The sequence below is a fragment of the Ascaphus truei genome, chromosome 8 (genome assembly GCF_040206685.1).
Source record: "Ascaphus truei isolate aAscTru1 chromosome 8, aAscTru1.hap1, whole genome shotgun sequence".
Taxonomy (NCBI): Eukaryota; Metazoa; Chordata; class Amphibia; order Anura; family Ascaphidae; genus Ascaphus; species Ascaphus truei.
This window is the reverse complement of record NC_134490.1, coordinates 31,131,613-31,145,203: the sequence shown is the minus strand read 5'-3', so window position 1 is coordinate 31,145,203 and position 13,591 is coordinate 31,131,613. Positions and strand designations below refer to the sequence as shown.

The 13,591-nt window shown below is 46.4% G+C and overlaps 1 protein-coding gene across 1 annotated transcript in view; it reads right to left on the bottom strand.

Annotated features, from left to right (window-relative positions):
- Window positions 1–324: 324 nt before the first annotated feature.
- The window catches only part of TMEM161A (transmembrane protein 161A), a 13,734-nt gene continuing 467 nt past the window's right edge, over window positions 325–13,591 (bottom strand). Inside the window, exons 2-12 of the mRNA XM_075611138.1 lie at window positions 11,584–11,687; window positions 8,022–8,102; window positions 7,552–7,649; window positions 7,019–7,175; window positions 5,774–5,925; window positions 5,341–5,401; window positions 4,598–4,741; window positions 4,272–4,385; window positions 2,211–2,385; window positions 2,029–2,125; window positions 325–857 (exon numbers count right to left, since the gene is read on the bottom strand). Of these exons, the coding sequence (XP_075467253.1) occupies window positions 580–857; window positions 2,029–2,125; window positions 2,211–2,385; window positions 4,272–4,385; window positions 4,598–4,741; window positions 5,341–5,401; window positions 5,774–5,925; window positions 7,019–7,175; window positions 7,552–7,649; window positions 8,022–8,102; window positions 11,584–11,687 (1,461 nt within the window). The 3' untranslated portion in view covers window positions 325–579. The remainder of the gene's footprint in view (window positions 858–2,028; window positions 2,126–2,210; window positions 2,386–4,271; window positions 4,386–4,597; window positions 4,742–5,340; window positions 5,402–5,773; window positions 5,926–7,018; window positions 7,176–7,551; window positions 7,650–8,021; window positions 8,103–11,583; window positions 11,688–13,591) is intronic.

Here is a 13,591-nt window from a genome sequence, read left to right as displayed (position 1 = left end):
ATTCTCACCCCCCCGCCCGTTACTTTATTCTCACACACCCCCCGCCCGTTACTTTATTCTCACCCCCCCGCCCGTTACTTTATTCTCACACACCCCCCGCCCGTTACTTTATTCTCACACCCCCCCCCGCCCGTTACTTTATTCTCACCCCCCCGCCCGTTACTTTATTCTCACACACCCCCCGCCCGTTACTTTATTCTCACCCCCCCCCGCACCGCTACTTTTATTAACAATTTAATGTACAAACTCTATTTACAGAAGTACTGCTCAATTTTCTTTTTCAAAACACAAGGGTGTTTTATTTCAGACCCCCCCCCACCCCCCCAGTTCCAGTATAAATATCCCTTCAATCTAGCCAAAATGCAGTCCGTGTTCAGCAAACGTAGATATTTTTGAATGAGGCACAGTACTAATACTTTTGAATCCACTTCAGCTCCTTGGTTGGTGTCGCTCTCATGTTGGTAGGTTGCTGCCAGAGGAACCAGCAGAGACTGCAGAAATAGCCCTTTGGACAGGAAACCAAGTAGCCCGAGACCATGCGCCTTCTTCTTCCCGGTAACTAATCCACCAGGATTCCTGCTACGAAGTGCCAAGGTACTGGTGGAAGTACAGGCCGAACAGGCAGGTGACGAGCTGGCACACGGCGACCCACCAGGTCAGGAAGGCGAAGAGGCCGCGGTAAAACAACGGCGTGAAGAGGCCGCGCAGAGCGCCCAGGGCCCCCGTGATCTGCTCCACCGCGGCCTGGACGTCCTCTGAGTCGTCTTCCTCCGCGGAGATGGCGGGGAGGGATGGAGCAGAGTCTACAGCAGGTGAGAAGCCGGGGGGCTCGGGGTACAGGCCCCAAGAATAGTCACCTATATATATACACACACCCGTTATTTTAAGATGCGCACTAATTATATTTATATATCTTTGTGTGTGTTCCCAATATACATATAATTCAATATATTACACGTGTAAATAAATGTAAGTTAAAATATAACACACTTTAATTCACCTACACCCTCCTTTTTTTTTAGATACGCACTGTACAAGGGATTGCAGTTCAATCTGGGTGTGAAGGGGTTAAATGTAGGGTGACCAGATGTCCCGAATTTTTATTTTTAACTATGTCCCGGGTCCCAACTTTTTAAAATTTATGTTTTATAGAAGTCCTGTTTTTTTTCCTTTTCCTGCGCTTGTGTGTGAGCGGCTGGCAATCGCGCATGCGTGGCTGGCAAGTTGCCAGCCGCTCATGTACAAAATTTGCCCCGGTGAAAATATGGTCACCCTAGTTAAATGTGAGTTTACTCGGGGAGGGTGGGGAGAAGAGACTTTTTTTTTTTTTTTAAATATAGTTATGTATAGCTTTGCTTTTCACACAAGTACATACAGTATAGTGGGTTTGGGGTTTGAGCTGGGACTGTGTGTCTTTAAATGTCAATTGGTAACAATTGTTGGGAGGTCTGTCACACAGCACACTTTTAATATCCGGTCCTGTCATTTACTTGTGAATGACCAGTGCGAGGCCTTTCTTTCCCCGTTAGCGAGGCGAGAAGAACGTTAGCAGGTAGTGTCGGACCTGCAGGAAAGGGGTTAGCGTGACGAGGTTGCAGGCTTTTAATGCTTTGGCCAAAGGAATGGAACTAGAAGACCCATACGTATGAGAAGAAAAATGGATGGTATTAAACTATATAATTTGTCAGATTGGAAGTAGCATTGGGGCTTTTTTTGTATACATTAGGTCACTGTCCCAGTAGCATTCCTTTTGACACATATGCATAGTGGGTTTGGGTTTTGAGCTTGCTGGTACTGTGTCTTTTTATAAAACACAATATTCTATCCCCCCCCCCCCCCCAGGTTCTCAGCCACAGATCTCGCTGACATAAGTTAGTACATTATATCAGGGGTGCTCAACTCTAATCCTCAAGCACCCCCAACAGGTCAGGTTTTCAGAATATCCCAGCTTCAGCACAGGTGGTTCAGTCGAAGACCGAGCCACCTGTGCTGACGCAGGGACTGACAATGCTGTCCAGCTTTACGTACCCAGAGATTTGAGCACTAGGACGCAGTGAAGGGTGAGAATAATCGGAGCCAGATACTGCAGGGCGACCACGGTCAGGTAGCAAAAGATGCGTGTGATCTGGGTAGCAAGGGGGGAAAAAAAAGCTTAAAAAGGTCTTAACCGGAGGCTGCAGCGCACGGAGATTTCCCAGCACCTCCCTCACCTTGCGCTGGATCTCCAGCGTGGCGATGCGTCCCGCCTCTCTCTTCATCTGCTCCACCCAGCGTTCGGCCAGCCCCAGGTACGCCTGCATGTGGAACCGTGTCATGGCGAAACGTAGCAGGCAGAGGGCCACGATGAACCACAGGCGGAAAGTGTTGTATGTGGCGTTGGACATCCTGTGCAGGGGGTGAGGATATGGGTTTAAAAAAAAGGGGGGGGGGGACGCGCGCCTCAGTTGGCGAACGTGTGAAACTTGTTTTAGGGAGGCTTGGGGCAAAGGGGTCAGATGGGGGTGCCTGCCTCTGTCCCTTTCAGTGCGTGGTAGAGACAGACTAAGGGCCCCTTCTGTCTGTGTTCGTCATCTACCCTGCTGTGGAAGGGACAAGAAATGGGGAATTTGTTAATCCCTTAGTAGCCAGTGAGATAATTATAACCCGACCCCCCCCCCAAGGTGGAGTTAAACGAGGTAAAAGCTTCCAATGGTGCTGGCAATGTTATGTACTGGCCTTATATTATTTTTAATATGGGAACCGGTTTCCAACATATGTTGCTTGCCCAAAAATACAAATAATATATAAGAGGGGTACCCCGCTTCAGCCTAGAAATTGTGGTGATGGTGCGGTTGAGCCCATTCTATAATATGGGCATAGGCATACTAATAGCCACACGGCACTCTTGGTACCTCTGCTAGCAGTTACAGCTGAGTCACCACTTCACCAGTGATCAGCTTCATGATAGGACACCTTACACAATTACTATCTGTATATACCATTGCAGTCTCGGTACCTATCATTTGGTACAGTGTGGTGTCACACTGGGTATACATCTGGTATCTATCGGAGGGAACACTACACCCTCAATCCCCCCACCCCCTTTACAGGGTGTTATTTAGCCCCAGGGGCCAGACCACCTACACAGGCTGTTACACGTCTCATTCAGTCTCTGCCCATACAATACTGTTGTAGAAACACCTCAATATCAAAGGCAATCTGCACATCAGCCCCTTTTTCGAACCATTGATTTAATTTCACTCATTTGTTTCGTTTTTATTATAATCCAGAGTGCAGGAAGCACTCGACATACGATTCATATGTGTGTGTTCCTTATTTGGATTTTAACCCCCATTCTTTTATCATTGATGATTAATAAACATTTATTTTAATGTCAACCATATACCAATCAGTCTAGGGAATTGAGTGCTAAAGTGGGTTTCTTGATCCCCCTTTATACCAAAAATACAAATGTTGGGAAGCTTGGTGTCCCTGGAAGTGAGGGGCCACATATGTAGGGACCCCCTACCTCCCCCAAAAAGAAAACAAAATTGGGTGGAGGGGGATTTTTGCTTGGCAGGTCGGGATTTTTGCTTGGCAGGTCTGTGTGGAAATTGTATGAAGTAAGTATTTTTAGAGGGGAATTAGGATAGATTAAAATTTTTATATGTATATCTTTTATATAGCGCTTTACAGCAGTAACGTGTGGCAAAAAGGGAATAAGCGCTTCAGACATAAGTAGACACTGGGAGGCGTCCCTGCCCTGAAGAGCTTACAATCCAAGTGCTAAGTAGGGAGAACTCAGAGATTCAGTAAAAGGGTGTAATGGTAAGTGCGTCTGCAAGGGGTCAAAATCAGTGCAGATGGGATGTATAGTGTCAGCCAGTGGAGCTACCCAGATGGTTCGTTAGAGGTGTGTTTTAAGAAAGATCTTAATAGGTGGATAGAGACGTGCCAGTCGGGTACTGAGGGGAAGGGCATTCCAGAGGTGTGGGGCAGTGAAGGAGAGAGGTTTTAGGTGAGCGAGGGGGTTTAGATACAAAAGTGGTAGGGAGAAGACATCCTTGGTGTATAATGAGAAACTGGGGCTGAGATGTAAGGAGGGGCAGAGGGGTGTTAAAGCCTTAAAAAAAAATGGGAAGTAATCTGTTCTTTTTAGCTTTGTAGGCCCTTCTGGCATTGAAGGGTTAAGGCATCTGCCTAGAGATCACACACACACAGCTGTACTGCAGAGCCACAAAAAGGAGCTACCCAGAATCCTTCAAGCTGCTGAACCAGCCAGTACCACTCACAGCTCCACAGACTCCTTCCCCATTGGTGCTTTCAGCAGGAAATCTCTGGTGAGTGGCTTGATCCACAGTACGACCACGAAGACGGGTGGCAGGAAGCTGGCATGTAGCAGCAGCCTGTGGGCAGGAAAAAATGGCCACAGTGAAGTGAAAGAGCCGTCACAGTAAGGTGCAATCTTTAAATGGGCCGTTCCAGATAGGACCAGTAAACTAGCGCCTGTGATGTTTATCAGAATTAATGATCTGATGTTTCCTTAAAAAAAAAAAAAAAATCCAACCCTTTAGTTTGTAAATGTAAAAAGTAACACTACGTCTAATAGTGCACTTACTGGAGCACTGGTCTGTCAGCCGCCATCTTTAAAGCGTCCAAGTGAGTTTGAGCCAATCGCAGGCCGGGGAAGGTGAGGCATCCGCCCAGGAAAGAGCAGATAGCCACCAGGGCGATTTTGAAAGCGAGTTTGGTGAAGGGAATCCTTGGGGGCAAATAAAAAAAAAACAAAGATGGAGTCACATCAACCGCACGCAAGGCAAGCGTGGAGGGGCTATGACATCGACCAATCAGATCGTACAAGGCCCCACTCCCCTGTATAGTTAGTCGCACCTGCATCCAGATAACAGGATATGCTGACTGCTAGGAATCACCGGCATGAGACACCCTCTTATCACAGAGGTAGGTGCCCCTATGGGAATTAGACGGGGCAAATATTTAATATGCAAATTTTAACCCCTTACAATGTCAGAGGGGAAGGGTTAATGGTGCCCTCTGCCATTTATAGCTGCTGACCCCAATACCAGCACCTAATGCTATTTAACCACTGCACAAATTCACTATTACACAAGGATACACATACAGAAGACACTGATACTCCGTCACAGATACACAGTGATGTATACAATAATATACACATCTTCACATGAACTCACATGTACAGATACATAGGCTTGCACGCTCTATACTGCTTACACTGGAGTTACTCTCCACTAATCCCATATTTATAGCCATCACAAACTGGTAACCCAACTCCCACAGTGCCTCTCTGCAGTGAGATGGTAGTGTGAGAAGCAGACTTACGACCACTGCCAGCCAAGCGGCTTCAGGAAAAGCTCCAGATTATGACCGACGCTTGTCAGACCTGAGCGGACGAGAGAGGGACAGTTAAGAGCGGAACATTCCCTGCCGTGTGACACAGAATTGTCACAGGCTGAAAGAGAGCAGTGGCTAACATTTACTTAGTGGCATGGGTGGTAGACACCTTGTTTCTCTGTGTCTCTTTGTAGTGGGAGGAGCAGCCGTGACGGGACACAGGTCCCTACTGTCACCCTTTAGTGTCAAGTACAAATTCAATGGGTTATAAGTCCCTTCTTATCAGTGCATCGCTAGTCCCCTGTGGCTGTCACCCTGCTGTGGGAGAGGCAGAATCAGCGAGTCACTGGTTCCCGGGGTGTGTCACTTAGCAGCAGGACTCCACCTGTCTACGGCAGGCATGACACTGGATGACCGTTACCTGGCTCCAGCCCGAATTCCAGGTATTCCTCCCTCATGATCAGCGCCACCATGGCGATGAGGACGAAGAGAAATGCAAAGGTGAGGCAGACCGACCGCTCCCCTCCCTCTTCTGACCGGAAGTAATGCTGCATCACCATGAACAGGACCTTGCTGCGGCCTTCTGGGTAAGGAAACTGACAAGACGCCAACATTTCTCCCTCCCATTACACCAGGGGATATTGCAATCCCCCCCCCCCCCCCAAGCAATGAAGGGGTTAAAAACATCCTATCACACTTAATGGCAAAGATTTGGCTGTTTTTGGTTTATTTGAATAATGAGGAAGCATGTTATTTTCATCTGGGCCCCTGAATGAGGAGGTGCTCGCTCGTCAATCATGTGTTTGCACAACCTCTAGCCAGGGGCGCTCGATTCCACTCAAGGGCCAACAAAAGGTCGGGTTTTAAGGATATTCCTGCTTCAGCACAGGTGGCACAGTTAAAGATTGAGCCACCTATGCTCAAGCTGGGGTATCTTTAAAACCTGACCTTTTGTTGGCCCTTGAGTGGAGTTGAGCACCACTGCTAGCCCACCCTGTCTTTTTGAGAGCCAATAAAGATAAGGGGGCTTTGCCAGTGCAAACTCCTGTTCTGCACAGAGTGATTAAATAGAAGGGAGCAGCAAGAGGAAATCAAACCCCATCCCAAGTGTCGTCTCCCCATGTTTACAAACCAAGGTAAATGATTTCAAATACTTCTAGGTGTCAGATTTTTGTAATAGGTGTCAAATCACTCAGATGTAATGCCTTAAACCAAAATGAACTCATGGCAGCGACATGCTTAATATTCGTGTTGAACACTATTTTTTAAAATCAATGGACAAATAAACGCATGTGTAAATATTTTTGAAAATGGTGTTCCATATTAATGAAACAAATTGGAAGGTTTTTACAATCTGTATCTAATCTTTCATAATAAAGACTTATTCCTACACTCTGCAGGCACATTTTAAATTATCTGGTGTGCACAAACTAATGATGAGGGTTGTCACTACCAGATTAGATTGGAAATACAGGAGACCTGGAAAATAAAAATGTAGAAGTTTTACTTTGGGTGTGAATGGGTTTTTATGGGCGATTATTACTATGATGTAGTTATATAGACTTGTATATGCCCTTTATTTATTGGTCCTGTGTAGACGCTGTAAACCAGTTTTTAGGATCTAGAGTACCCCCCCCCCCCTCTTTAGCCCCATGTTCAAGGATACATGGAGAAGATGATAGTGAGTAAACACCAGAGGACCCCAATATTAACTTCATTTTGGGCATCCACCAGACAGAAGTACCCCTCGGTGAACAGGTAGATGATGCTTGAGTACAGAGCGAAATCTATATACCACTGATACTCCAGGAAGTAGCGAAGCACTGGGAAAAGAGCAAAGAGAACAAATTAGATGAAGCTATCCTTCGCCCTTGCGAAATCCTATGCAAAGATACCGCCATCTTTGTTTTATCCATTCCACTCTTAGGCTTGGGCAGAGAGTTAGATGGTGTTGGCAAGTGAGGGGTGAAGAATCATAATATTTGGAGAAGGTCATGTAGAAATGGGTTTTGGCGTCCGGGAGTGTGCATACTCCATAATTATTTACTTTGTGGCAAGTTCATTTTCCAAGCAAACAGTGCACCAGTAACCCTTTCAGGGCCATAGTCAATGTGTTGATGACACCTCTGGCATTGAAGGGCTTTAAAAAGGAACTCAAGTGACTGTAACATTACAAAGCTAGAAGGAGCTCTGACTTACCTAGGGCGTCCATGGTAGTGATTGGCTGGGTGTCCAAGTGTAGGTCTATGTCTCTCGGGACCGTTAGGGGCTTGTCCTCTGTCACCCCATCCATCCTCCTATAGGGGACACACACTTCAATTCTTGTGCTCACTGGATCTATACGTCTATTTTCAATTACGCAGAGAATGGCATTGGTCTTCAACATGTACGTTTTGATTTCGGCTTCAGCCAAATCACATCAACGGGTCACTTTATCTCCCTGAAAGTATCTTTTTCACACTTATTGTAATTATATCAAATATCTTGGCGGCGTGGGTTCAATTCCCACCTTTTATTCTCCGTGACAAAATAACTTGTTATTTCCACAGGCTTCAGATTGGGCATATTTAAAGATGAATTATTAATTGTAGTTTACGTGTAAATTACTTTCTTAGGGTTCTGGCACTTTTTCCCTATTAAAACACCACCAATATATAAACGCACCGTACCTTTCTCTCTTGCCTCTGGGTCTTTGCTTCCCATCCAGCGCTCTTAGCTCTTCCTCTGTCGGGTGTTTGTAACGGAATAAACTAGGAAAACATCAGCAACATTAATTCATTGTCTTTTTTTTTTTTTTTATAACTCATTTTTATTTGGTATTACAGTGCGTACATAATATCACCACCTATTGGCATACGTTACAGAATACACAATTTTATCATCAAAACAATGACACTTAGACAGGACATGAGACAGACGTAACAAACCACGCGTAAACCACATCACTAAGACAGACAGGACAAACAAAACTGGGGTGGGACACAGTGGGGTGGGTGGGGGTGGGGGGCACCTGGAGCTGCTGCATCGGAGCGGAGGAACTGCTTTTTGCTCTGTGTGTACGCTAGGGTGTATTGTGGATGTCTCAATAGTTCTACGTTCTCCGTCGCTATGTCAACGTCCCGTCGGGTCTGATCTGTCCAAGGAGAACGCATTTATATATATTAGTGCAAAATTGTGGCGGCGTCCACCCCCGGGATGTCTGTTTGGGCCAGCCATGGGGCCCATACGTTTAGAAATTTGGGGCCAGAGTCGTTGATCCAACTCGTCAACTGCTCCATCTGGCAGACATGCCAAATTCTGTTCCTGATTTTGGATATAGTGGGTAATTCCTGTTGTCTCCATACTGCTGCGATCTCACACCTCGTGGCGGTTGCGAAATGTGCAACCAATTTGAGTGTCGCGTTGGACACGCCCTGACGCCGTCTGCCCACGAGGAACAGCCACGGGTCCAGGGGGACCTCCAAATTGAGGATCCTTTCTAGCCATTCCCTAATAGATTACCAAATCGGGACCACGTTCGGGCAAGACCACAGCATATGTTTTAAATCAGCAGTTTCCCCGCACTGTTTTGGGCAGAGCTGGGAATAGCCCTCGATAAATTTAGATAATTTCAATGGGGTATGGTACCACCGCATTAGGACTTTATATGCGTTCTCCTTTAACGTGGCACAGATTGAGCTTTTGGTTGCTGCCTGTAATATTTGATCCCATTCCTCGTCCTCTAGCGTCTCCCCTAAATCTGTCTCCCACTGTCGCATGTATTTCAGTCGGGGGGCGTCAGAAGTCTTCGGACAGATCACCTCCTTATACATCCGAGAAGTTAGTCCCCTTGTGTCTGTCTCTCTGGAACACAGCTGTTCGAAATTGGTTCGTGCTGGGCGAACCGGGAATTTATTATAGAATGCCCTGACATGGAGGAATCTAAATAATTCTGTGTTGGGTAGCTTTTTCTCATCCTTAATCATATCCAACGTCTTGATATATTTACTTCCTTCCAGGTCCTTTAATCGTAAATATCCCGCTTGCGTCCATTTTACAAATTTGTCACCTAACAGCCCTGGAGCAAAATCCGGATTTCCCACCAGGGGGGTCATCAACGACTGTCGTGTGGTCAATTTAGCCTTAAATTTAGATGACTCCCAGACCGCTAGCGAGTTCGCAATTGCACAGAGTGGCAACCCTATTGATTTCTTGCACTGTTTTGGAAGCCAAATCAGATCATGTAGTTTTACTGGCGCGCAGCATTCTGTTTCTAGGGCCACCCATCTTCTTTTTGCTGGGTTCGAGTGCCACTGGACAATTTGGCATAATTGTGCCGCCTTGTAGTATGCCAACAAGCAAGGTACCGATAACCCTCCTCTTGTTACTGGCTTTGTCAGTATGTTTTTCGCAATTCGTGGGCTTTTTTTATTCCAAATAAATTGAATAATGTGAGCCTGCAGCGTGAGGACCTCAGTCCTAACAAGAGGTATTGGGAGGGCTTGAAACAGATATAACAATTTAGGCAACAGGTTCATTTTGACGCTGTTGACCATAGCCCGCCCAAACCCTGAGATCCTCCTTCAGTTTCTTCATCATTCTGGGGAAATTTGCTTTGTATAGTGTGTTGTAGTCCTTTGTGATATATATACCCCTAAATATTTGATAGCGGAGGGTTGCCATTTAAAATTGAAGTTGAGCTCTATCAATTTTTCGACCGGCTTGGGTAGATTGATGTTAAGCGCTTCCGACTTGGCCTGGTTAATTTTAAACCCCGACACCAAGCTGAAAGTTCCCAAGATCGCAAAGACGTTGGGCAAGGAGGTGAGGGGTTTTGACAGTGTCAAGATTACATCGTCTGCGTATAACGCTACTTTATGTTTCTGCTCCCCTTAATCTATCCCTGTTATATCTGGGCTTGCTCTGATATGAGCCGCTAGCGGTTCTATGCAGAGAGCAAATAGTAACGGTGAAAGTGGGCATCCTTGTCTTGTCCCGCTACGGATGTTAAATACCTCCGAGGGGAACCCTTGGTGTCGCACCCTTGCAGTGGGACCATTGTAAAGGGCTAGTATTGCCTCTAGGAGGCGCCCCCCGAACCCAAACGCCCCCAGCGTCTCCCTGAGGAAGGGCCAATCAATCCTATCAAAGGCCTTTTCGGCGCCCAGACTCAATAACATAGACGAATATTTTTCTTTTTTGCCAGATCAATCAAATCTACAATCCGCCTAATTCATTGTCTTTTTAATCAGCTCCTCAGAGAGGGGTGGGGGTAGTGTTGGTAATCCCCTAGCCCAGGGGTGCGCAAACATTTCAGTCTGCGTCCCCTTGACAGCTCCCCCCCCCCTTTACCTAGTGTCCGGCGTCTTCTGACGTCACAACGTAGTGTCATTTGATGCCGCGCTACCATGGTGACGAGTTGTTGAAAACCGCCGGAGATCAGGCAAGGGAAGTTAGAGGCTTTGCGCGCACTCCCTGGCATTTAATTGAAATGCCTGGGGAAGAGCGCGGGGCCTTGGTAACCGCCGTGCCCCCCTGCTCTAGCCCATCCTGTCCATGTTAGCCAGTAAAGATAAGGAGGGAGGATAGAGGGGGGCAGAGGGGCTTTGCCTGTGCAAACTCCTGTTCAGACAGAAGGGAGCAGCCAGAGGAAATTAACCCTCTCCCAAGTCATCAGGTTAACAAAGTGACCATCACCCCGATTAAACCCCTTGAAGCAGCAATCCCGCAGGGAGCCCCCACCGTGCGAAACCGCATTATTTTTAGTGCAGAAGACCATTACAGCCGAAGATGTCCGTGCTCTTCATGGGAAATCCAACACGACCAACCGGACGCCTCAACCGATGATATTGTGGCTTCAAATTGGCACGCAGATCCTGCGAAACATGGTGGCTGTAGTGTTACCCCGGGGGGGAGCCCCGACACCAGTGGGTACTCTAGTAATTTAGTCGGGAACAGGGATGTCTGCGGCGCTGAACATGGCGAGGTTCTCTAGGACCTCCTTGTTCCAATTATGTACAGAAAATATTTACAAAATAAAAACCATTTCCAGGCAGAACTGCATCTTTAAACATGCCACTGTTTGTCTTGGTCGTAGGAGGGACTGAACCTTCAAAAGGGTGGGGGTTCATTACATTGCTGTCACCGAGCTTTCGTTAAGGGGTTAAAAAGTGCATTTTTAAAATAACCCCATTGGCGATCAGTTTATTTCTGACTTGAACTAATTAATCAACTTCTCTATCACAGACCCACCTGCCATTGCACAGAAGCCAGCGACCAAAGGAGCAGTAAGGGGACACCCTGTGCATGACACTGGCCATCAGCAGCGTCACCACCATCTGGACCCCCATCACCACCTGCGCGGAAAGGCATAGGATAAACGTGGGACCGCATTGCAATCACCGGTCAATGCATTCATGCAGGAGTGGCAAACTCCAGTCCTCCAGCACAGGTCAGTGACTGAGCTACCTGTGCTGAAGCGGGGATATCCTGAAAGCTTGACCTGTTGGTGGCCCTTGAGAACTGAAGTTGTCCACCCGTGCATTAAATGTGTCGTTGTGCGAGTGTTTAAAAAAGGTGCAGTACCACCCAAAAAAAGCTCAGTTTGATGCCCCAAAAGGCAGATTAAAAGGAGCACTTCCACCTGATTTTTATTTAACATGTATTTGAAGCGGGGGTATCTCCACGCACAGGGCTGGTGTCACGCATTTTGCCGCCCTGTGCAAAGGATGACTGCCATCACCGCCCCGGTCAAACAGTATCATGAACGTCAAACGTGTGTGCACGGGACTTACGTAGGTGAAAGGGGTTGAACCAGGAGTGGGCAACTCCAGTCCTCAAGGGCTAGCAACAGTTTAGGTTATCCCTGCTTCAGCACAGGTGGCTCAGTCGGAATGAGAACCCGCCTTGCGGAACGGCATCCCAGTTGCTTCATTTTTGCCAGCACTCAGAAACTGCCGCCCTGTGCAAATTCACTTGCTGCACCGGCCCTGTCTCCAGGGCTCAACAGCGTTGGTTTTGGCTACCGGGAACCTGTTTCCTGAGATACTTACCGGAGAAGGTGCTACCGGATCCCACCTTGCAGGGGAAATAAAATGGAGGTTTAAATATTCTGTGTCAGGCTTTCTATTGGCCAGCGTGCCGCAGGGGTTTTTAAACCTCTATGAAGAACCGGCGGCACCTTCCCCAATAAGTATAGCCAGAAATGGGGGTCTCCGTAGTTTAGCTCCGGAAACAACCGCACAAGAGGCGAGTGCCACTGTCACCAATCACCCTCTTCTTGCACAAGAGGTAGGTGACACCAACTCAATTCATTCTAAGAAATCAGGCACTATGTTTTGAAATATAAGAAATATAAGAAACGTAAAGTAAATTTGGGCTGAAAAAACATTCCCCATGAACAGTGGATAAATGGAACTTTCACAACATCTGTACGAGCCAGTGTTCCGTATTACAGAGCTTTGCGCCAGACGTGTTGTGGGAGATAAGCGTCTGTACTTTGCATTTGTCAATCAGAACATACTGTTTTTACTCACAGTTAGTTTTTTTTTTTTTAATACAAGAATCTGTCGCGTCAATCAGAAGAGGTGACAGGATTCCTAGAACTAGTGGTAACACAGCTATCAAAACTCAGGCATCCCAAGCAGTGAGATTTGGGGATTCCAGATGCCCCCATAATATGGGATTTTAATGGGTAAGTGTTCGCTTTCAAACAAGACTCCACTAAAGTCTTCAAGACTGCGGATATTAAAAGTTAGTAAGACTGACTCCTAAATCAGTGAGACTCGCAGAAAAAAAAAGCAGCGAGAGGTAGCGTCTCTAGTAACCTATTGGTGTTGAAAATGCATGACTGATTATAAATGAACTAAACATAGCCCTCAAAACATGTGAGGCCTGGGGGAAGTTTAATTTGTATCGTTCCCCCAAAAGTAATCCTGCTAGCTGAATTTTGATCCATGAGTAAAAAGTTTAATATATAACCACGAATATCCTGCATTAAATTTCCATGCACACTGATATTCCTAGCAGCCCTGTATTGCTTAAGTAAATGCCCTTATATAGTTATTTGTGCCCATTCATCTGTAGGGTGCAATCACCTGAATGTTCCCATCCCATATATGTTTATACTCTACAAAAACCTAAATGTATACCTGTATATTAATAAATCTGTATTTTAAATACCCCTGTATACTTATTTAAGTCTGAAATCTACAATGCATGCAGCTTTTTCAACCCATCACATTTAAATATTCCTATACAA